At 37.5% G+C, this 25,475-nt stretch overlaps 1 protein-coding gene and 1 long non-coding RNA gene across 9 annotated transcripts in view; one reads left to right on the top strand and one right to left on the bottom strand.

The window, feature by feature from the left end:
• Nucleotides 1-12,294: 12,294 nt before the first annotated feature.
• Nucleotides 12,295-25,475, bottom strand: part of NFX1 (nuclear transcription factor, X-box binding 1) — an 86,992-nt gene continuing 73,811 nt past the window's right edge. Inside the window, exons 22-24 of one of the 8 annotated variants that reach the window (XM_010398615.4) lie at nucleotides 24,609-24,754; nucleotides 17,630-17,731; nucleotides 12,295-16,133 (exon numbers count right to left, since the gene is read on the bottom strand). In XM_010398615.4, the coding sequence (XP_010396917.2) occupies nucleotides 16,058-16,133; nucleotides 17,630-17,731; nucleotides 24,609-24,754 (324 nt within the window). In that variant the 3' untranslated portion in view covers nucleotides 12,295-16,057. Of the gene's footprint in view, nucleotides 16,134-17,629; nucleotides 17,732-24,608; nucleotides 24,755-25,475 lie in introns of those variants that run through there. The other 7 variants (XM_019285637.3, XM_010398616.4, XR_002045332.3 and 4 more) reach the window with 7 other exon arrangements.
• Nucleotides 16,057-24,629, top strand: LOC120411891. The gene is made up of 2 exons (XR_005604463.1): nucleotides 16,057-17,018; nucleotides 17,464-24,629. It is a non-coding gene; the product is annotated as an uncharacterized LOC120411891 (long non-coding RNA).

The raw sequence follows: 25,475 nt of genomic DNA, 5'->3' as shown, positions 1-25,475 counted from the left end.
GAATACATTTTTCCTTTAAATAGTAAGGGCTTAAATATATAAAATTACTGCTACTGTAGACTTATTTACCTGATATATAATATATATAATATATATATAATGTATATAATTTATAATTTATAAAGTGTGTGTATACTGTGTAAAGTGTGTATATACACACCCTGATATATGAATCTAGTTATAATTCTTGTAGGATTTGAATAAGGAGACTGTAATACCTCTTTAGTCAGAGATGATTGTTCATCTTGTCAAACCCAGGGAAACAGGTGACAGCAAGTCATATCAGAGAAAGGAGTAAAAAATTGCACAATTAGCTCAGAAACCACTGCAAGATCCCACTTTAAACACAAACACTGTGAAGAAGACATAGTCTTACAATGGGATAAAAGAGCATAGGTGAAATAAACTGTCCGCAAGAAAGATTACACAGAATTAGACTGGGAGGAACCAATTATCATAATTATATAGCACATATTTAGGCTTGAATGGACAGAAATGAGTGACTTTCTCTCTAGCTGAGAGACTGGCAAACCTGGAAAAGCCAGGAAATGGATGCAGCATTGAACCTAGTGAGGGCAGGGAAGAAACAGAGAAGAGTTGCAGGGTTACACCTATGCCTTTCCTCTGGTATTCCTGAAATGCGCAGATTCCACGATTCTTTTGGTGACACTGTTGCAAGACCACTGTCTACATATTTTACACTGTTCAATTAGTGTAATATTAGCAGTAATAATAGAAATCTAGGAGGGTAGTCCCCCTAATCTTAAAAACATACCCTAACCCCCTAACCTTAAAAACACTAGCAAGTTAGAACATGCAGGAGGACTATGCCCCAGTCTTAAAAGGCCGCCAAGAAATCCCCAAGCAAGCTCTGCCCCATGCAAAGAGGATACTCCTATGAGTCTGATCAGGAGACCCTGTGTACCCTGATGCAAGCTGCCAGGATGACCATGGCAGCTCCTGGGGCAGCAAGATACAGGCCACACTGCACACTAAAATGGAAAAACAGAACAAAAATGCCTACTTTGGGAATATGTATAGGTGGGGACCATGGGCACTTTGGTGCTGGCTAAGAAGTTTGCAAGTTTCTTAGCAGACTAGAAGCTGGGCTAGAGAGGGGCAGAGGCAGAGCAGACAGCATCCTACTGTGGTCCTGCTGCTAACTCCATTGCAAAAGTATCATTTGGAACATATATGCCACTTCTCTTCATACACTTTGTATCATCAAAACCATAGCACTTTCCTGCCCCTAGTTTCTTTTAACATGGGTGTGAAAGCACATGTCTTATGTGCTGCTTTAGCTGGGATAGACAACTTTTTTCAGTGTCTGGTATGGGACTATGTTTTAGATTTATGCTGAATTCAGTGATGATATTTTTGTTATTGCTAAGCAGTGCTTACACAGAGCCAAGACCTTTTCTGCTTTTCATACTGCCATGCTGGCAAGGAAGTTGGAAGTGCATGGGAAACTGGGAGGAGACACAGCCAGGACAGGTGACTCAAACTGACCAAAGGGATACTCCAGACCACATGGCATCATGATTTTTATATAAAGTAGGGGGAGAAGGAGGAGAGGGGGATGTTTAGAGTGATGATATTTGTCTTCCCAAGTAGCTATTATGCATCATGGGGCCCTGCTCTCCTGGAGATGGCTGAACATCTGCCTGCCCTTGGAAAGCAGTGAATTAATCCCTTGTTTTGTTTTGCTTGCGTACGTGGCTATTGCTTTCTCTATTAAACTGTCTTTATCTCAACCCATGAGTTTTCTAGCTTTTACCTGTCCCATTCTCTCCCTGATCCCACTGGTAGGGGAGTGAGTGAACAGCTGTGTGAGGCTTGGTTGCTGGCTGGGGTTGAACCATAACAGTCCTTTTGGGCACCCAATGTGGGGCAAAAAGGGTTCAAGATAATGACAGATTTGACTGGGATGTGCTAAATTGAATTCATAGCTATTAGTGCTGTTTAGCTAGTAATCAGCAGACTCCTGTGCTTGCCATCTGGCTCCCTTGCATGACTTTATATTAGTCTAGTGCTCATAGTGGTTGTTTTTTGCTTTTGCTGCTTGCTGTATTGCTGTACTGCTTGTCACCTCCCTGTACTCTGCCTGGGAACATTTTGATAACAGCCCTGGTGATGTGCCTGGGCTAGAAGATGGCCAGTGTGTTGCTGCTGTTTCTGTGCTGTGGTACTGGTCAAAATTCCAGTGTGAATTTGAGCTGAATGGACTATGGCATGAAATGATGGAGCAGAGACCCACCTGCAGCCCATGGAGGACCCTATGCTGGAGCAGGTGAATGCCTGAAGAAGGCTGTACCCCATGAGATGCTGTGATTGAAGCAGGTTTGCTGGCAAGACTTGTGACCTTATGAGGGGTCCCACTGGAGCAGTTAGCAAAGAACTGGAGCCCATGGAAAGGACCCACACTGGAGAAGTTCGAGGACTGTCTCCCATGGGTGTGGCCCCACACCGGAGCAGGGGCAGCAGAGAGTCCCTCACAGCCCATGATGGAGACCATGGTGAAGCAGCTGTCTCCTGCAGCCCATACACACTGTGATGTGGACTACACTAAAAGTGGACTCTGGCGGGAACCCTCTGTTGTTAGCCAGGCAGGGGACAAGGGAAGGAGTTAATTGCAATGTTAGACACTATAACCTGGCCCAAAAGGACTAGGGATGGAGATTGTAATGGATATACCTTTAAATTGTTGTAAACTATGTTTTGAATTGTGTGGTACAGGAATTAGTACAGTAGAAACCACCTGAGCCAATGGAGGAGAAGCCTTACAGGAAGCGTGACTTTACCTGAGCTGGCTTTGGTGCCCAGTAACAAGCAGCAAGAAATAGAGCCCAATGTAATGGACTAAATGAATTCAACAGACATTTTGAACACATTTTATAGACATTTTGCAGGGGTTGTCTATAGACTAAGGGAACAATATCTGTGTATTATATCAAAGAATGGGAAGGGGAAGGTGGTTAATGAGGTTGTATGGAATAGTGTGGGACCTGAATATGATGTAAATGGTTCTAAATAAGGGGTGGAAGTCCCATTTTTCTGCATACACTCTATGTCGTCAAAAACAGCACTTCCCTGCCCCTTGTTTCTTTTGACATGGGGATGAAGCACAGGTTTTGTTTAGATTACAGATCCATCCATGACATGTTTCACTTTTTTAGCCTTTTTATCTTTGATGTTTTCCACGCAAACTTTGCATTTCTCATGAAAAAATCATAGCCAAATTAACAGTTTGTTTTTTAATAGCCAGGGCCTTGTGTTTCTGCAAACATTCCTAGACATCAGTCTGCAGCTTGGGCAAGTTAGTTTCACATTCACATTAACTGCAGAGTCATGTGATAAGCAGAGCTGGCAATATGTCTTTATAGACAGTTACCACCGGTAATACAAATAGAGCACCAACATTTTCTGCTCTAAGTAAGTTTCTGATATCCCTAACCCTGTGATAATTTTGATCTTGTGAAAGGAGGAAGGAGGTCTTGGGATATCTATGGTGATTGTTTGGCTTAAAAATACCCCAACACTTTTCCCCCTGTGATATAACATGCAGAGGGTCTTCAGGCAAGGAGATCTCAATCAATATGACAATCCTATGCACAGATGACCCCAATCTGTGAGGCAGTTCTTTTGCACCCATTAACATATGTACATCTGATCCCTCACTTCTGTAAGTCCTGTGAGACTCTCAGCAAAACAAGATTATTGTTACCATTATTTAGCTCAATTAAACAGTACCTCTTTTTGTCTATGGTTAAAATGGCAGGTGAACTACAGTTCTGTGTCCTATACTTCCAACTGCTTTTACAGTGATGATAGCCAAGAGGAAAATCTGATCAAAACCACAACTCATTAACTCTGTAGGAGAGGTACTGATGCAGTCTAAAATTCTCTCTGCTTTCATATTGCTTAAATTAGTAGCGGAAGAATATGGAACATTGTACATGTTGACAGCTTCAAGATGAAGCTGAACATAATCACCATGTTTGAACAGCTGGCATGAGTGGTTAAAACATTTCATATAACTCCAATAATGATACCTAAATGACAGCCTAAATGTACAAATCTGTATTCTTCTACATATTGCCTAGCTCCATACACCTGGATGTATCATAAACATTGCTGCACATCCTCCATAGATGCCTCCTGCTCTACCTCCTCTGGTACATTTGGGTGTAAAAGTAACACTGAGCTTTTAAATACCCCATCAGAACTAGTGTGTGCTGTATGTGGCCTCTCCTGGTAGGCATAGTCATTGTGAATTTGTTCACAATGGGTATAGCCCCCTGTTCTATAAGACGAGCACAGTATCCAGGGTGTTCCTTCCAGGAACTCCTTTCCTGTAAGGACACATGTCCACTGCCCAGCAGACTCAGAAAAGCAGTTTACACTTGTGGGACTTGCAGTTGCCATTAACGCTCTCTTGAAAGATGCAGATTTTTTTAGCCTTAACTAATGAGCAAGTCTTTGTTGTAACAGAGTTATATATTTTGGTGGGCCAAAAGTATTTGCAACACCAGCATTTTTATGCCTTCTACCTTGCCTGCTAGTCCTCCACACCCAGTAACAACCATGGTCTTCAGCTCTGCAAAAACCCCACTATTTTTTTGGCATCCTTGGTTTTTCAGTCATAACCGTGGTCTCAATACCATGTGTCTGTAGTCTGCAACCCAGAGCCTTGGTTTTGCTGCTTCCACAGTAATTATGCTGTGATAATTAGTAATTATGGTCTAATAGTACAGTATTTATTTAATTCTTAGTCTTCTGTTTTTCATTTTAAACATAAAAAAAATCACAAGCTTCCAGCACAAGTATTATCAGTCCTACAAGTTGTCATCTCCCCCACAGCTGTGTGTAAAGGGTGCTTTCCCACAACCAACACTCTCAGAATGAAACTTGAAATTCAGTTCATGGCCCTGGCTCATGTGGTCTTTTATGAAAAGCCCTTCGGGCTCAGACTGCCCACTCATGTCTCATAAGGACTTCTGTAAAACATATAGCTCTCCTTCTGTGACAGTGGGGCTTTTTAGCCCCAAGATGACCACTGTTGTAGCATATACTACACATAGGGTTACTACCCATGGCAGCAAAATGAAAGAATTTAGTAGGATTGCTAATTGAGTGCAAATGTCATTCCAGTAATAAGAGTGAGGAATTCGTCCTGGGGTTCCCCTCCCTGTGTATTCAAACAATACTACTTGTCTTCTTTTCTGTTGCCCTGTAAATATCAGAAGTCCAGCCACAATTCTACTGTGCTGCACAACAAATAGAAAGTCATTAGGACAATCCACAACATGAGCAGTCTTTTGAATTTGTTAATACTAGCATTGGGCTCATCTGCATTGAAAACTGCACAAGCTGTTGAGCAACCACTGTGCCTGGCCTTAGAACTTAAATCTCAATAGATTAAAATCACATGGGGTTTATCAATAGTAGTCAAAATACTAAGTTACTTTCTTTTGTAAGCAATGTTCTATAACCACAGGGATGTATGAATGAAGATATTAAGTGAAAGGAACAGTATCTCACAGAGCATAACAGAGGATCCATCCTGTCATCTCTGGCTGCTCTAAAAGAATAGAAAAATTTATATCTACAGTGAGATGACAAGTGATAATCAACCAGAATTCACTGGTCTCCCTAATACTCATTGGTCTTAAGCATGAACAAAATTTTCCCACTAAATGACGATTTTTTTTCCCTGTTTCTTGATAGGTTGTAACTCCACGCTATTACCTGACACATTGTCCACCTTAAAACAGGAAGCCTTCTGGTACTTGACCCAAGAAGCACTTTGTGCTTCTCCTGGGCTAATCTGTCAGAACTCAGAGCCCAATGCAAAATGAACTTCTAAAATCCCCTGAATTGTCAGTGTATTGCATTCCCATCCACTCCTCTGTGATTTAGCTTACACTTTAAAGCAGGCCAGACTGTGGTTGAGTGTCCACCTTACATTTGGCAAGGGAGGGAGGTTTCACCAATAGTGCCTCATCAGAGTGTAACAAACATCATGTAAAGAGTCTGGAGGAACAGATCATCCCAATCTCTCCCCTCTCCCCACTGCCTACCATGCAAAACTTCTTCACCTTTGGTGCAATCATGAACTTCAAGCATAACTCACCTATATTTCTCCATTCATTGAAGTCATCAGTCATTAGCTCATGCTTGCCTAAATCTCTCATTCTTATTTCAAGCAATTGTGTCCCTCCATGTGCCACCAGAATGTCTGCCCACACTTGCCAAATGCCTAGGTCAGCTTAATCTGTTTTTGAAATGTATTGTTGGTGATTGTCTTGGCTGCAGTACGCTCAGGAATACTATTGCCTATGCATCCCCTTCCTCACTTTGTCCTGCTCTCTTCTCATCATCGTGAAACTATTTCTTCCCAGAAACAGAGCAAAGCCTGATTTTCTGTCCTTTTAGCAGAAAACACCAGAGCAACATTTCCTGCATTCCATGTCACTACCTTCTCTGAATACCTCGTGACCTCCTGGGCTGCAGGAATGACAATGCCTTTGTTCCTGAGAACATATGCTACCCTCCCTGCTTGCTTTCTCCCTTATCCAAAACTGCTTTTTCCTGGCCATCTTATACCCTTAGACCCATCTTGGGGAAGCCAAGCTCAACAGTACCATGCATATGATTCCAGAGCAGATTTCAGTGTCATTCATATACAGTTTACTACCTTCATATCTACAAGCATAAAGAAATCAATCATTACCATACCCTTCCAGTGTTCTCCATCTTTTTTGGTAATCTGTATGACAAAAGACTGCCAGGTATAATACAATCTTCCAGGAACTCTGAAATTAAAACCACCAGTCATGACCTGAGTCCATGTATTTTTCTCTCTCCTGCCCAATCTGTTTTCTTAAAACTACTCCTGGAACAGAGTCATATGGGCCCATACTCCCACTCTGCACCTGCAATGGCTGAACTTCCCACCTAGTAACAATCAGGGAGTCTAATACCTAGAGCAAGTAAAGAACATTACTAACATTACTGGTGGACTGAATTTGAACTGAACAACCAAAGAGGAATCACTAACTGATTAGAGCCAGTGCGCTATGGAATAATTCCAAAATTGCACTCTTCAGTTGTAACAGTAGTAGAAAAAAGGGAAAGTCTTAGCTCTAAATGTGCATAGTTGCAAAGTAGTTTTTATTGATAGTAATTTCTTTCATGTAATTATATTTTCAATTTATAGACCTGGATATTGTTTTGAAAAATATTTTACAGGGTAGCAGTTTTTAGTTTATATTAATGTGAAGAGGAACACATCTGTCACTACACTATTTTGCAAATCCTTTTGCTTCTGAAAACAAGCCTTTTTATAACTTCTTGATATAAGATGTCCAATTCAATAGAATAAACTGACCTTGCTTCAGTGAGTTTTTGATGCCAGAAACTGTTTGGCCATTAAAAGCATGTCCTCATTAAGGAATTAAATATCAGGTAACACTTAAATAATGCTTTATTAATTTCAGAATACCAAGAGCTCTCTCTTCAAGACAATGTGTTTATAAATTATTTCCATTTTATACATTCTTTGATGCAAAAGAAATGTTATGAAGCACTAAAATAATTTTTTCATTCACTTAGAATGAATAAATGTTAAAATTTGCTCTTAGTGTTATCCCCAAAATTAATATTTGAATTTAACTATAACATTCTGAATTTGCAAACATTGTAGTAACTGAAAAATTACAGCCTTATCAAAACAGAGTTACAACTTTGCATATACAGCTTATAAGGTCCTAGGAAAACACGAACATTTGATTTTCCTTCATTCACTCCTTTCTGTTCTACCAGAAGATATTTTACCCATAAATGTGTAAATACTACTGAATGGTAAACATTAGAAGAGTACAAAAGCTGTATCAGAATAAACAACAACAGAAGATTAGGAGATACCAAATTTGGAACAAAACAACCATCAAGGAGCTATTAGCATTGAACACTTCAGTGTGACTGCAGAATTACCTCTTTTATCAGTTAACAAATCATGACCTTTTTGAAAAAGACAAAAGGTAGCACAGATATTAGCATATTAATAGAATATAGCCAATAATTTCTGGAGACTGTATGCTACATTCGAAAAGGTGAATAAAAAGACTAAGATGATAAAGAGAATCAACAGCTTGTTTAAAAGGGAACTCAGGGAGATCAAGACAACCCAGCAAAGACATGGAGAGAACTTTATTAATGCATCTGTACACACACCTTTGGCAGCTAACACTGTATGTAGAAAAAGAACTGCTAAAGCTCAAGGAAAAAACTGAGTCAAAAGCATAGCTTGTTTAAGTTGGCCATGAATTTTAGGATCATATTTGTTGGAAGAGACTTCATGGAGGTGATGTAGTCCAATTTCCTGCTCCAAACATGTCCAGTTAAAGAAGGTTGTTCAGGATCTCATATAATTGAGTTCTTAATGTCTTCACAGAAGTCAATTCTGTAATATATCTGAGTAAACTCATCCTGTATTTTACCACCTTCCCTTTAAAAGTGTGTATCAACTCAAAATTTCTCATGTTTCAACTTCTATTTCCTCTCACCCTTTCACCATACACTCTGGCTCTCTCTTCTCCATACATCCCATTAGGTATTTATGGACATCAGTAAGATGTCAGTATTCTCCCTTCTGAGGCTGAACAAATCCAGCGCCTTCAACCTCTCCATTATGTCACATCATGTACTCCTGCCTCCTGACAAACTTGATGTTTGACTTGTTTCAGCCAAGGTCTTCCTTGTACTGGGGAGCCTGCAGCTGGACCCAGTGTTACACAAGTCATCTCACAAATGCTGAATAGAGAGCAGTGATTTCCTTCGACCTGCTGTGTTTGTGCTTAATAATCCAGGGCAGAGAATATGGCTGGTTTTGCCACAAGGGTGCACTGCACTTACTCACAGTTAGCTCACTGTCTATCAGGATCCCCAGGCACCCAGGTCTTCTTGCATAAAGCTGCTATGTAAGACAACCTGTCTATGCTCCAGCCTGTACAGTTGCATCAGGTTATTTCATTCCACGTGCATGGCCTTGTATACATTTAGGCTGAAGACTAAAATAATTTCCCATGGCCAGGACTTGAAAAAGCTAGGAAAACCATGGAATAAAAAATTAACTTCATATGAGGCTTTATAAATTCTTAGTAAGTACATTACTCAGTAAGTGACTGTCAGCTGACAGCCAAGACATACACTCCTTAAATGACTAATGAAGTTATCAAAAATACACCTTATATAAAAACTAATGAATTATTTAATTGATACTTCAATCCAATACCTGTTTAATCACTGCCGACTACAATAGAATATAATTAAAATTGCAGAAGACTTTGCTTGAAGCTGCTGAACTGTCTTTCCTAAGCAATCACACTTAACTAGAAACTTTGGCACCTATTTATTTGATGCCAACATACTGAATTTAAACATCAGCCTGAGTCAGTAGTTATTGCAGTGACTGAAGATATTAATTAACACTTCCTGAAACAGTGTTTCTTAATAAGAGGTATCTAACTTACTGGGTAACCAGTAAATTCTGAAAATTCCTTGAATTCCTTGTTAAAAAAAAAATGGGCTGTCTAGGTGCCTTAAATGGAGAGAATGTACTTTCCTGACTGTACTGTTTGATAGGTGACTATCCAACATCCAACAGTTTTCACCACAGCTTTTACTTCCTGGAACTTAGATATATAAGTAACTCTTGTCAAGATCCAGTTACTAAAGTTCTTAGAAATGCCTCCGCCCAAATAAAGGTGCCAATGCCAGTGACAATAGTATGGGTTTTATTTGATAGCAAATATGAGAGAGACAGAAAGAAAGAAATTGAAAATAGGTGGGGGGGACAGAAAGAGTGGCAGGGACAGAATAAGGAAAATATCACCACTCCGTGGATCCCAGTGATGTTCCGTTGATCCTCTCCAGCCGGTCTTCTTGGTGGTGAAGGTTCCCCCAAAAAGCATAGAATCCGATGGGTTTATATACGTTCAGGCTAGGTAGGAAAACCCAGGCACCTCCCTGGGAGGGGGAAGTTTGCCATCGTCTCTTACAACAGACTCTGGGTTTATTGCATCATGTGCAGTCCTGTGGTGCAAGGATTCAGGAATTACTCTGGTGGGGGCACTTCGGGGGATCTTTGATGGATTAAGGCACCCCCTCAGCTGCTGCTCACATGAATGTCCCGTGGATGTGGCCTTCCCAGGGTTGGGGGTTCCACAGCCAGTTTGTGTAAAGGAGGATGGTTTCACTGCCCCTGAGCAGAGGTTATGACACACCGAAACTTCCTCACCCCACCCCGTTTGGGGGGAAAATCTGTGCAAACTGGCTCCCAGCAAATGGGTCTGTGGACTACAGCATCCCCCACCCCAAAGCAAGCCAGAGATGATTCTTAGCACAGCTGCTGGGTTTGGCTCACATTCTTTTCCTTGTTTACTTGTTTGTTTCAGGTGATTGAAGAATGGGTTTTCCCTTTATCTAATCTCAGCAGTTTGACTTTCAGTCCGAAGTTCTAGTCAGGCATCCTTTGGGGAGGGGAGGGGGGTGGTCTTCTTTATACAGTTTTTGCTATAATGGGCAAAACTCTTTTATATCAATGTTTGAGGCATGAACTAGTTCAGTCTCTGATAACACTCCCTAGTAAAACATGTTGGCTTACTCTACCAAACACATTTTGAAAGACAGCCTTTTGACTAGCATATAAAAAGTGTTCTATTAAGATAAATTTTTCTCTATGCTGATGTTTTTAGTTTAGTTTCTTACATCTCCTTATAAATTAAGTCCTCTAGCTCTCTGAGTAGAATACATTTTCTACACTTTAAGGGAATAAATGTGAATGTAGCAAGACGATTGGATACTGGAGTAAGCACACATTAGATCCATTAGAAAATCGAACCATTTACTAGGGGATAGATTCTGAACATTCCACAGAAAGTGAAGTTGGGAAGGCCAAGCATAGCAGAACTTGACATAACAGCCACATTTTGCTCCTACTTCCTTTTACTGAAAAGAACTCCAAAGAAGGCAACAGTAGTTCATAATGGCACCTAAAATGTTAAGAGGATTGCCTGAAATACCAGAAAGGTGATATACTTTGATCTGTGCTCTTAAAAAGATTCTTTCAGGGGTAAAAATAATTTTCTGCTGTGGAGGAGACATGCATTTTCCATGGAAGCTTTAAATTAGACACCCTGACTTAAAAACATAATAAAAATACAGTGCTTGAAACAGCACCTCAATGGATAATACCAAGAGATTCCCAGGATCCTTCTGGGACCTTGCTTCTTGCAGGACAGTATCAACACGGTCTCTCCATCTGCTCAAGACACTGCACTACCTCCTTCAAAAATCTTGAGATGACAAAGACTAAGAAACCTGGTCTAAAGCTCAGGGAGCATCCAAAATACAGCCTCTCTATATATACCCTTTCTAATGGCTCTAATATTCTGGTTTATGGTTAAGTAACAAGTATATAGACATAAAAATTTGCACATCAACCATCTTAGGAATTCAGCATTTTAGTAAAGGATGAGGACAGCATTTGTTAAATATGATAGCTTCTGCTGGGAATTCACTATCTACAAAGGCTAAAATACTTGAAACCCAACATTTGAACAATAGTATCCATCTAAGCCTATTTCCAAACATGGAAAAGGGTTCAGAAAACAAAACTGATTGTCTCTTCCGCTGCCATTTGCACACACTGATAAGGAAGACTTATTTGGTCTCCCCCTAGTCCATGACAGACCTAACTGAAGTGCAAGTGTTTTTTTTCAGGCAAAGATTTCTAGGTAACACATTTTCCAATGCTTGTATACCCGCAACATGCCATCCTCATCTTCCAAAAATACATGAAATGGACGTCCAAACTTAGAGACAGTTGACATAGCAAGATAAAAGGTTTTCACCTGTCTTTCAAGATTCTTCAATCTCAGATCACTTTCTGAATTTCTATGAGCCATCTTGCACTTCATCTGAAATACCAGGTCAGGCTTTTGCTGAAAATGCATGACCAGGTTTAAAAGTTTCAGGAGCAGGCAGTTCAAATTATTTCAAACTTCTGATTTTCAGACTGCTTGTTCTTTGAATCTTCCCATCACTTACTGAACTGTGATGGCAAAATTTTTACATCATCTCTCCACCCCCCATTTATCATCCTGAATTTGTTGTATCTAAAGCCCACAGGGACTTTAAAGTTACATTAGTCCTCACTTCCCTTCCCCCCATCTGCCTTACAGTCACCGTTACAACTGAATGGTGAACAAACAACAATAAAGGGACCATAAGTTAAAATCATACATTTTATTGCCAAGTAGCATTTAGGCTGACATAATAAAGGGTTTTTCATATAACCAAAATGTACATTTCTATCCAGAATCATCTCTCCTGTAGTTCTGAATTCCGAGAAGGCAGCATACTCTCCATTTCCTGGGGAGTCCTCTTTACGTGCTTCATTCTCCACACAGCATTCATTTAAAAATCACTTCAGATCCAGGAAATCACACATTTTATATAAAAATTTGAGGGAAAAGTCTTCCCAAATGTCCATTTAAATTTTTACTCTTGTTTCTCTGTGATGTCTCAGTCTTCCAACCCTTGAACACCAAGATGAAGTTTGCAAACAATTCCAAAGCACTGAACTTTAAATTAAGATTTATTTTGGGTTTATAAAGAAAGTAATTTTACATCAGTAACTTGAAAAAATCAAGTTAAATATGAATTTTTCAACAAATAACAAGCGTTGTAGAAAAATTTTATTTTGCTCATTTCATTATGAAGCAGATACTGTAAAAACTGCCACAGAAACAGTGATATTGAAGTCTACTTATGCATCTTATACAATTTTAGGTTAAACCCAAATACTGAATATTCAGAGCACGTTAAATATGTTAAACTATACAGAAAGGCAACAGCACAGCCCAAATGCCAAACTACCTGCCTATTTTAAACACAGTTTTAAAAGCACTTCATGAAGTTGCATGGATTCCAACTGGTATCACATAACTTATTTCAGAAGATGCTTACTGAAAGGTAAATATATTTACAGGAAATTATTATTCTTAGGGCTGTGGAAAATTGCTAGCATATCAAAGCTGAAGTCATAGTTACAGTGATGTCAAAATTATTTTTGTCACTGACTTCACGGATGCAAAGATTTCTTTTACCTACTTATTTTTCTATTAGATAAAAGGTGTAAAGGCCAGCTCAGATTTAAAAAATAGCTATTTGAAAAGTATTTCCACGAAGCACACGTGCAATATGAAGCTAAGTTATCACATATATCAAAACTCCAGCCTTATGACTATACCATATGAAAGTCAAAGATTGCAGCAAAAGCAAACAAAAACAGAGAGACCAGCACCACTGTTAGCCTTACTGAATTCTTTCTTAAGGCTATGTAGCTGAGTTCCAGGGGAAAATTACTTTCATGGCAAACATATGGTATCATATTTTTAACCAAATTATTAAAATGCATTTAAAAAAAAGATTCAGTACTTACGAATTTCTTCGTAACTACAGGTATGCTCCAATAGCCATGATTTAGAGATGTGTAACATACAGATCTATAAAAATGTTTTAACATTCATGTGGTTAAGAGGCAAGTGATAAGAAGTAGGACTTCTCAGTATGAACAGATTCAGTAATAATTATTAATCTTAGCCTGAGAAACTGAGATTACCCCCATTTTCTTATTACAAGCAGTGGCAACTTGACTGCTGAAGTGCGTCACACCAAAGCTCTCATTTTTATGTTAATGCCATAATCTGATAAGAATTCCACTAAACAGAGCTGAAAATAATGCTATGAAAACCTTTTAGGTTTTAAATTTCAAATCAGAGGTGCAAATGTGATGGTTTTGGCTATATTCATGTGAAACTGTGAAAAGTTAGTAGGCTGCACCTTTATTCCATTTCTTATCAACTAAACCACTTTGGTTTTCTGTAATGTTAGGTCTACCTATAGTAAACCAACTGTGTGTGCTCCAGCATACAAGCACCTGACTCAGTTCACTGGACATGTGTTGCCAGCTCCTGTCTGGAACCTACCTTTGCAACGTAACTATGTACATTCTTCCTAGAGGTCTTACAAGCTTGAAATCAGTGCTATATTAACATAGCTCTGAGTTTCAAAACCAGAAATAGCCTTTTTTTGGCCACATTGAGTCAGCATTTGTCTGCAAGCACTGGTACAGATACAGTCCTCACAAGGAAGGGATTGAGGAAATACATTCCTGGAAAGGTGCTAAGTAACTTATTTCTTCAGCTGAGCTTAGCAGTACACCTTGTAGAATTAAACCATAATTTGCTTAAGAAATTAAGGGCAATGTAAGACATACTGATTTATTTTTCATTTCTGTTCACAAAGTCTTAGACAAAAAAGTAAAACAAATTAAAATCACTACATACAAATTAAAAGCCTGAACACTCTTGAAGGTACCTGTTTTACCTGAAACACTTCAAATGTTTAGTAACATTTAAGACTGCATCTTTTAAAATGTGAAATAATAAACTCCTATAAAAATATACAATAATAGCATGCATTTTATTTTCAAAACATTTGGGGGGACAGATATGGTCTGTGAGTTTTCTACTTGTTCCATGTTTCATGAGCTGCTCAATTGAAATGTAGCCATGGAATGCTTCATAGTTAAGGCTCAGGGTCATATGATAACTCTAAGTGAATCTAAGCATGAGTAAATGCCTTCCGTTTTTTGGCAATGAATCTCACACTACAACATAGTGAGCCCCTTTTTAGCATCAGCCTCTGATGCTGTACAGGGGACTCACCTCTAGTGCTACATTGTTGCAGCCTCAAGCAACAAGAACCAGAGTACCTCAGTGTCAGAGTTCCCAAAGCTATTAATACAAAAAACCTTCTCCTCAGGAGAACAGGTATTACTCAAATTCAGAGCTGTACCACCTCTTCTGATCAGACCTACAATCTCCTCTCCCAGAGAGCTACTCAGCTATCTTAAATCAAGATCTGGAAACAATTCACCATCATGAGACCACTCTGGTGTCTTTCAGTGTTTAAACTGCCCTCCCATTTTGCTAATGGTATTTCCCATAAAACAAAGATCTTCCATTGCCAAATAGTTCAGGCAGATGGTCTTATAACTGTTACAAGTATTATTCCAAATACATAACATACTTAAACCAAACTTCACGCATTTATCTTAAGCTTGCACAGTACAGAAAAAAAAAATAAACCGCAATAAAACCATGCACAGAACACCAAAATAATATGTAATGTCTGATTTTGTTCAAGGTCTTGAATAAAAACATAGTAGTAGTAGTAATCTCATGTTGTGGAGTTGGTTTTGTTGTTGTTTGCTTTGGGTTTTTTTCTTTGTTTTTGCTTGTTTTTCTTTTCTTTTTGTAACATACCAAATTTGAGATAAATTAGAGTAAGTCTCAATTCCCCACCTTCCCCAAATACTGGTTCTTCAGATTCCAAAGCAAGTCTCTGCTCTTAATAGGCATTTATGTATATATTCACACATAAATTTTATATTTCTTTCCATGTAGAAGTATAACTCAAATTCTCAAATTTACCACATTAAACCAAAAATGAATTAATAAAACATGAAAATACTTAAGAATATCCCAACCAGTGTTTTTATCATGTATTATTTCTAGTCCATTTTAACTTGCGTGATATATGTCAAAATAAATATTTGAGATTTATTGTTGTTCTTAATATTCCAAAAATATATTTGTTTACCACCAGTTCTCTTGCTTCAAAGTCATCAATGAAAATCTACATTATTCTGACAGCACATTAGATACAAAATTGCACCAAACCCAGATTTAAAAAGCTGTACCACTATTAGGTATTATGCAGTTACATAAACTGTTGAAATGCTTAACTTTTTAAACTAGCTTATCAATCTAACTTTAGATGTCAAATTATGAATATATTGAACAACTGATCATTTGACAGATAATCAAAAAGCACCTCACACAATAACTTAGCATTTTCACCTCTAAGCTTCTGTATCATAATCTATGTGATTCTGATTCATCTGAATGATTCACCATCAATCACTTCAGTCCTGGACATCAAAGTAGTCAATTACTGGCTCTTCCTTTAATGGTTTGGATAAACCACTGTTTCCACTACTCCTGAAATTATAAAAATATTAGATATTACTCACATGCATGTAAAACAAGATACAAAGTAAACTGAATCACAAACTCCTGTAATGTCTCAATGTGCACATACACACTGCATCGGTCAATAGCATGCACTTCTAAATTAAGTTTTAGTTGGAGTACCTTAATGCTCCAGAAAGCCTTTGTTAACTGAATTTTGACAAAAACATATGCTTGATTAAATTAATGTACATCGACATGTGTCTGAATCGACAGAATTTGTTTTGGGGTTTTACTAGAAAATGTAGTTTACCAGTAATATTTATTAAAAAAATGATACTGTACTGAAGATTAAATGTCCAAAATGCCCTCTTAAAAGAAACAGCAAAAGAAATACTGTTGAACTGAGCTGATGATAAATCCACTTGATTTCAAAAGCAAGAGTAACAAAAAAAATATGGTAATAGCAAATTCAAACACTAAAGATTTTTTTCAGTAAGACAGTATGAGATCTTTCACAAGGTTTTGTAGAATTAAGAACTTCTAAAGAAACTTTACTTCTAGAAATGAAAAATAAATGGCTAAAGTCCTTTATTTAATTTTGCTACATAACTCCTTGTCATTAATCAGGGTCACTGAAGACAGCAATCCCACAGAAGTGGAAATGAAGAGTAACAACCTGTTTAAAACTGACATTGAATTACACCTTAAGCAATCCTTTTGGAAATGTATTTTGCTCTAGATGCTTAGCTCTGAAACGATTTAAATTTTCTCAGAACAGCCTACTTTGTATTCCAGCAGCATCTACCAACAGTAGCTACTGCAACATTAAGCAGTCCCCTTCTGTAAAAGGTACTTGAACATGACTTCAGATGCTAATCTGGGAAAAACTTGGGAAGAAAACACTTTTGAAAGGTAAACCTGAAAAAATAATAAGCCATCCATTAAAAAAAAAAAAAAAATCATAACTATGAGATAACTACAGGTATGTGAAGCTGGCAGGTCATAAAATGTAAAGACTGTCCTTTTAGGACTATTGACCAAGATATCTTATATATCCCACCTTCAGTAATACTCACTATCTGATAAAAATGGTAGTTCACTTTTAATCAACTGTGTAGTCATATCCACACAAAAAAATACATTTAGTATCTGTCCAAATAAATAATTTTCTGCCAGTAAGACACTACTCTGGGTTAAAGGTAAAAAAAAAAAGGAATCCCCAAACCTCCAAAACAGCACTCTCTTCCCAATCATGTAATATTTATTAAAAAATAATTTTAAAACCCCATAATATTTGTTATACTACTACCCCTATAACACACAGTCAATCCTATGTTTTTGTATCACTTAATTTCAGGCTTGCTTCTGTGGAAAGAACATCTCAGTGCATGCTGCAAGCTCCAAAGCTGTGTGTGGGTTAAGAAAAAAGAAGAAACGATGTATAAAATTGAAGCTTAGGAACATGTTCCTTGGGGAACTCAGAACAAAACTGAAGAATATGGTTTTAAATCCAAATTCCTTACTTATCTGTTTGTTTGTAATGAGGAAGAGGAGGTGCAGGCCTGCTCTGCATTTCTTTATCTAGCACAGAAGTTAAGGTATTGCTTGGACAAACCGATTTCCCTCTAAAGAAATAAAAGAAAGGTTACTTAATTCAATAGGAAATCATATTCATTAAGAAGTTGGGAATGAGTAATATTTGTAAGTAGCAGTTTTGGTGTCAGAGTTCATACTTGCATTCTTAAATCATCTATTCAAATACTTAATTTTCCAACCATGGAGACCAACACTGCAAAAAATACATTTTCATTACAAAGAAGATATCCAGTATTCTAAATGTCTCTTCACTTCTGTCTATAAAAGATGCAGAAGCAGCTCACTAGATTTGAGCATTGGTACCCAAACTCCTTTTCTGCATGTCAGGTCCACAAATCCTTTCTACTATGAAGTGCATTAAATGATCAACTGTTAAAATACCAAAACCGGAATACTTATACTCAAGGGCAACATATCTGTTCTTTTAAAGAACAAGATATAAATCAGAAGGAACAACTTAATAGCTTAACTCAGCAGCATGAGAACACGGTTCACTGAATCTCTACAACATATTACCTAAAGTTTTGGAAGCACCTTCTCAAACTCTGGCAGTAAATCATGTTAAACTTGTTGATCACAGCACCCTGCTAAGCAGCACTCTCCCAAACAACAACTGCCTCTTCCTTGTAAGCAATTCCAGGTGAATCAGATCAGAAAAAAAACATTATGCATTAGAGTGGGGAAATTAAAAAATCAGCTTCTGTCCTCCACACTAATTACAATCTATTATGTGATTGCCACCACACAATGAAGCATCACACTTGTGCCTGTCCCATCTGAAGTGTAAGGGTCACCCCATGGCTATAGTCACAGGGCAGTATGTTCTCCAGTATAGGAGAACAGTGTACTTTAGCATGTATACTTATATGTTCTAAGCTTTGAATCACACTCAACTTCAGTTGGCAGTCTATGCCCAAAGGCTGCAATGGCTGGAGAAAGAGGAAGGATATATTAAAAAAAAAAAAAAAAAAGTCTGAAACAAACAACCCCCAACACCCAGGAAAAAAATGTCCTAGAAAGATTGTTCCAAAAAGGCATCTAACTAAAAAAACCAATCCAAATCATTACCAAACACACTGTATCTCTAATAGATTGTGGAGATGTCTTAAAATTTCCTCTAAATTCATGAGCTACTTTCAAGAACGAGTTTGTCCTATTTCACTTGGATGATTTAACTGCAAGACTGAAAGAGCTTTCCCATTAACAGTTTCTTTTTCATCTTATCTGGGAGCAGATAAGATGAATAAATTAAAATTCTTAAACCTCATCAAGGTCAATTTCTTACCCTTCCTGCACCTTCTTCTAAACCCATGCTACTGACATTTTCAGACCAAACTACTTCTTGTACACTAATCAAACTGCATTCCTGAATGGTTTTTATCGGGTATTAGCAAAAAGTTCTTCACTGAGAGAACTGCCAAGCATTGGAACAGGCTGCCCAGGGAAGTGGCTGTCACCATCCCTGGAGGTATTTAAAAGATGTGTAGATATGGTGTTTGGGGACTTGGTTTAAGGGCAGACTTGGTAGTACAATTGGACTCAATGATCTTAAGGGTCTTTTCCCAACCTACATGATTCTATGTCAAGTACTAAATAATATTTCCTCCTTAATTACTTTATTTATGCATTTCTAAATAAACTCCTCTAGATCACGAGATTCTCTGTGTTTGCTAATTAAATTTCTACTCAATGAATACCAACACATGCATCTTGTTTCTTTCAAAATTACACACTGAATAGCAGAAATGCTGCAAAGCAATGTGTTGTGCATTGTTATAATTCCAGAAATGTGCACATGTTGAGTTCCATGCTTTGTCACATTCTTGGTAATTCATACTTTCTCCCCATTTCCCTGAGAGCTTTAAGCAGTTGAAATCTCACAACAGTACACAGATGAACGCCAGTTCTATTTCAGAGCTTACAAAAATTATGTATTTGTCTTATTTCCATCATATTTATCTTTTTTATTTTATAATGTCTTGTTTCTATGAGTTTGTATTTAAGGGCAAATTTTTGTGATATTGTGGCAACACAGATGAAAAACTCCACAACACTTTCAAGGTAAGTCAAAAGTCCACTAAAATATTACGTGATGATCCCTGAGCTCCTTTCAGTATTGTTTTAAACTGAGTACTGACAGTCTATTCAAATGAACTACAAAATCTTACAAACATAGGTCACCAATTTAAAAAGCACCCCCATCTCCCCAACAGTGAAAGTTTTCATTATCTGGAAAAGAAGTTACTTGCCAATGACCGTAATTTTTTCAAGGTTATATTATGTTTACATGTACACTCTAACAACAAGTATATTACAGTCCTATCAGTTGAGAACAGCTAATTTTCCTCTCTTGTCTAAAATGGTTAAGAAGTCCTTTAGCTCTAAGCCTGCCATATAAAGCCAAATGCTCCCACTGCCATTTCACTTACATCTCAATGGTAGAGTTCTAACTGGAAAAAGACAACAGTGGTAGATGGGAGGGTATTCTGTTGTCCTCTTTCATTTTTATCAACTGTGATGCGCAAAAACATGGAAAGCAAATTGCCTGGAGGTAATTAAGCAAAAAAAAGAAAGGCTAGAAAGGCCTTCAACAACTAAAGTGTCTGTCCTTACTCTAGAACATCAGACTAAATCTTGCTTGTACAGTAAAAAAAGAAGAAAATAAATGAGAGCTCTGAAATGTCAGAAACACAACACTTCGAAGAATACATGTGCACTGATTTCTACTAATTAGCTAAAAAAAAAGAAATCTTACTGAAAAAAGAGAATGGTCCTGCATTTCAAGAATGTAAATCAGCAGTTCTGCTCTAAAGTTAAATGTTCCCAGGATGTAGAGGGTTAATCTAGCATACCTTTAAAAATTAGGAGGGATCAAAGCCTTGTGAACAATTAGAGATGATCCTGGAACAAAATCTACTTTGGTTACATCAAGGCCTAGACCTGTTATAGCTTTGAGAAAATTTAGCATTCCTCAAAAAAAAGCAGAAGAGATAAACAGCAAATTGGTATGTCATGAAACCACAGGAGATTTAGAGACAAAAATCTATAAACTTACATTCCAGCAAAATGAACACCACTTTCTGTATACCTTGGTGGCACACTGATTGGTTAAAGAGGAAAAAAAGAGATGAAACAGCCCACATTTAGTCCATGTGGAAAAACCCCAAACAATTGAATTCAACTAAAGAGATGTACAATGGGGGGAAAAAAAAAACTTTGATTAATTAATTACTGGAAATAAGAAAGAAAGCAGACCCTACCTATCCAGCCATGGTTATCTATCATCAGTTGTAAAAGAACTGTTGATATGAACACAAAAAGCTCTGCAAGTATTTTGGACATTTTGATATGAAAGTTGCTATTCTTCGTTTCATTAACTTAGTCTCAAAGTAAGGAAAAAAAAAGCCAAGTGCCTGCCTCAAGCAAAAAAGTTGAGATGACACATTTTTAACAGCAGTACAGGGAGAAGCTTGAACATAAATTATCTGCTGATTTTAAGGCAGTGCTAGTGCTGACAGGATGGCCTGTTGTATAAAACCGGAATGTGGAAATCATGACTCAATTTATCTTCTTCAAGACTGCAAGCTCAATTTTTGTAACTATAGGATGGGTCAGCATTGATCTGTTTTGGTATGAAATACTACAAAATTCCTTGTCCACTACTCTGTCCAGACTAATTCCATGTAGTCTTGCAATAATGTGCCATCATATTTCAGACAGAGCAGATTTTTGTGAAAAATGTCTCCAAAAACTGATAACAGTTGAGGTGGAATAATGAAGCAAATGGCTCTTAAATAATCCCCATATTGTTTAAACTTCATATAGTCTATGCCTAAGCTTTCCAGAAGCAACATACACTATTCTCAGGGCAAACAATGTCAATGTTTAAGAAAAAAACAATAAGAAAAAGATGCAGCTTTTTTTCTGAAGCAGGACTGCTGTTAAAACCACCTTGGCTGGTGACCTTATAGCATTATTTGTACTTAAATTGCTTTAACATTCTTAGAAGTTGCAGATGTCGAGAGGCATTGCCTTACAATAGGCCTTCGTGATTGCAAAAGGGGGTACAGAGAAAGTTAGCTTTTGCCTCATGGCAGAAGATGAAATTCTTAGACAGTGAAGGGTGGAAAAAAAGCTCTTAAATAAACAAGAGTACCTTCATGTAGTCATCATAATTTCTGTCAAATTGAATCTGAATTTATTTTAGATACCAGAAAGGCTGCAGAGATAGTTAAGTAAAATGAATTTGTACCTAGAGTTCAAGTACTGAAACATGCCCAGAAAAACTTAAAGAAGTCAAAGGATAATGTTATTTCCCCAGAACATATACTTTCCTCTCAACCCTGCCACTGGGATGTGCAGTTTTTTCTTTCTGCGATGCAACTATAATGATAAGGGTGTTCCATGTGGTTACAGGGGTTTTAATTTCTTTAGGTCTTTGATCCTGCTGATCTTGTATAACCTACATCTATGTAACCATTTCTGAGCCATTTCCAGACTGACCTCATCGAAAGGAAATAAAACCCTGGGTAAAAAAAAAAAAAAACAAAGGACATGTCAATGAGACTGTGGCAGCATGTGGCTTTCTCACTGAGAACCATGCAGGACCTTGTCACCTTCTTGAGAAGTCCCCTTGTTAATGAGGAGAAACTGACCCTAATGTTCTTCCTGGAAGTAACAGGAAGAGGATGGGTCTTACAGGGATGACTGCCCTCAAAATCACTTCCAGGATGTCTCAAGTCCATACAAGCTGCTTACACAGTGGTCACTACATAAAAACAAGCAGACACCCCTTTAACAGGCTCTGGAATCCAGAGTTATTTAGAGAAGGAGAAAAGTTTTACTCATCTGAGTAAAAAACTTCAAAAAACCATTGACAGGTTCAGCGAAACACAAGTGTCTACTTGGAAAGGAAGCTTTACTCTTTTCATCATAACAGTCTGGACATTATCCATTACCTCTGAACATAGTTCAGAAAGAATCTGGTACTGCAACTGTTGAAAAGATGGTGACTGCAAAGATGACCAACAGGTAAGCACAGAGAAAAGCACTTACAAGGATTCACTACGGGTCTTACACTTCAAATGACACCAGAACTGTAATTCAGATCAAGGTTAACAGTCAAAACTGGGAATGATCTCTGTGGTTATATATGGGTAATGCCGTACATGAGTGACTCTAATGCAGCTAATATGATCAACTTTTACTGATGGTGATGGAGGCAGAGGCTGAGAGCAAAGCAGGTTTATGAAGTGTGCCCCTAGATCTCTGGAAGAGGACGAAGCCTGGTTGAAAGAAGCTTTCTTAGCAATGGGACTTTCTCACTCTTCTAACCTACCTGTAATAGCGATGCTACCATTTGAATGAGACAATGGTGGAGTGTGAAGAGAAGGAATGGTCTTCTTGTCTGAATGATTTTCATTTATTTATACATGGAGGAGCCCATGATAGAAATCCGAAGGCATTGCTGAGACAGAATGAAACAAAACCATTTTGACTTTCTGGTGATTACAAGCTCTGGGAGTTGAAGAAGCCATTGTGAAATACACAAAAATATCATTCTGCAACTTGAGCTATTCCTCATCTGAGGCTACAATGTTTTTTATATCTTGAAGAAGTGGCAGATAAAAAGAAAATTAAAAGAAGTTCTGGATGAATCCATTAATTTAAGAAATATTGGTGTGCGCTGAAGAATAGTCTCAGTACACCACTCAAGTGTCTTTTAAGAGCGGCAGTGATGAAAAAGAAGCATGTGCATTCTGCACAGTATGCTATTCCCTGAAGAACACAAGGAGCAAGAGTAGAAGCAAGTGTGCAATCTCTCCTAAAACCATAGAGGAAGGCCTCCCATTCTCAAGTTGCAGGACTTGCCTTTGCTTTTGAAGCATAATCATCTGCCCTGCTCCTTTTATTCTCTTCACTAATTTCTCATCCTGCCCCCTAATTTCTTTCTTTTTTTTTAAAATAAGCTTTTTCAAATATGAACACTTTGTTCATCTTCCTTTACTTGAAACAAAAAGTATCATAAGTTGTAAGATCAAAGTAATGTTCCATCTCTCTTGGAAGAAATCAAGATTGTAGCTAAGCTACCAACTGATGAACAAGTTAAGGAGTAGCTCATGGCACTCTAATAGCATGGAAGATGACAGATTTCTTACAACTGCAGTCAATATTTACAGTTTAAAACAATTGGTTGTCAAATAATCACAATTTGACAGCACAAAACTAAATATGCTGCTGAGTAAGGAGCACGGTCAATGAAGCCCTGATACCTGAAGCCTTCCCATACTATGTCTCTAGTGCAGTCAGCTTGCTTTTCCCCTAGCTATATTCCCTTCATTTTCTTCTCTACTATAACTGCCTTTTCTGAGTGTTCTCCAAAAATTTTCATTTTTGCTACGAAATCTCTTCAATTTGCAGTAATTCCAGCTCCCTCTTTGTCCATTAACTGAAGAGGGAGTATACACTGTGACAGCTTCAGATAGATGGAGAAATATGTTACAATAACCATATTTTTTCAAAGGTAGTGTAAATTTAAAGTATGATTTCTCAAACCAGTAATTAGTTTTCATAAAATTTTATTATGTATTTTATTTCTGATACCTCTATCAAATTTAGCTGATGACAAAAAGTTACTGCTATGATGAACGGAAAACAATCTTGCAAAATATTTTCTTAGCTTTTTTTATTTCTAATTGTGTTTTCTTCTCTGAAGATTTACTTAAGTAGTGGAAATGAACCCATGAAACTATCAATTCAAAAACTGCTTTAAAAAAAAATTTCTACTGGAAATTGCTGCATTTTGCAAATTGCATTGTAAATAAACTCATTCTGCTAAGTGATAAAAAACCATCCAATTATTTAAACTATACTGTAAAGATTTGAAAACAACAATAAATTACATACTTCACTGCAGTGATAACAACATTGCGCTTTGGTTCGTTGTCATAGCTCACACTTTCAATGCCATAAACCTGAGCTAATTCATGGATGATTCTGCGGTGATCTCTGTTCATTGGTGGGTAACAATGACTCTTCTTTGTATGCTTGCCCTGAATTCAACAGAAGAGGTTAAGAAAGAAGAAAAAAAAAAGGTGAAGTTTTCCTTTAGAGGAGCCAAGGGGAAGAAAACAGCAAAAAAAAGTGTTTCTACCTCTAAAATTTTGCTGCTATGACAAAATCAATACCACAAATTGCTAAGACCTCAGTATTGACAGAAAGCTCATCTGAAAATATTAATTTAATTTCCCAAACTTAAATTGTATGTTCTCTATTGTGTCCAGCACCTCAAAGTATACACACATCCACATAGGGATATCTTTTAAGTTGGAAATACAAATCCTGATTACATTCATTCTATTTAGATCCCAAAAAACAAAACAAAATTATTTTTATCTGAATTTGTATCTTTCAAAATGATCTGCCAAGTTCACATCAGATCTAATTTTATTTTGCAGACTGGCTTCACAATGTACATATTGCAGATAGCTACAAAGATGTCAAATTTATCAATCACTTCCCTCTACCAAAGAAGCTATTTATCTGCAAGTTCCTCATGTAATGGCATCAGTAGATTCTTTATTCAATAAAACCCCAAAGTTCTAGTTTTAATCAGTTAACGAGACTGGTAATGTTGATTCAACACTGATTATTAAATCAACAGTAAAAGAACAAACAAAAAATCAAGGCCCTATGAGCCCATATCCTTAATGGGTTGGATCAATTTTTGACAACAAATGCATATAAGGATGAGTCACTCAGTGCTTTGGTCTG

This window comes from Corvus cornix, chromosome 2 (assembly GCF_000738735.6).
Source record: "Corvus cornix cornix isolate S_Up_H32 chromosome 2, ASM73873v5, whole genome shotgun sequence".
Classification (NCBI taxonomy): Eukaryota; Metazoa; Chordata; class Aves; order Passeriformes; family Corvidae; genus Corvus; species Corvus cornix.
The sequence above is the reverse complement of the archived record's forward strand: the minus strand, read 5'-3'. Positions and strand labels throughout refer to the sequence as shown.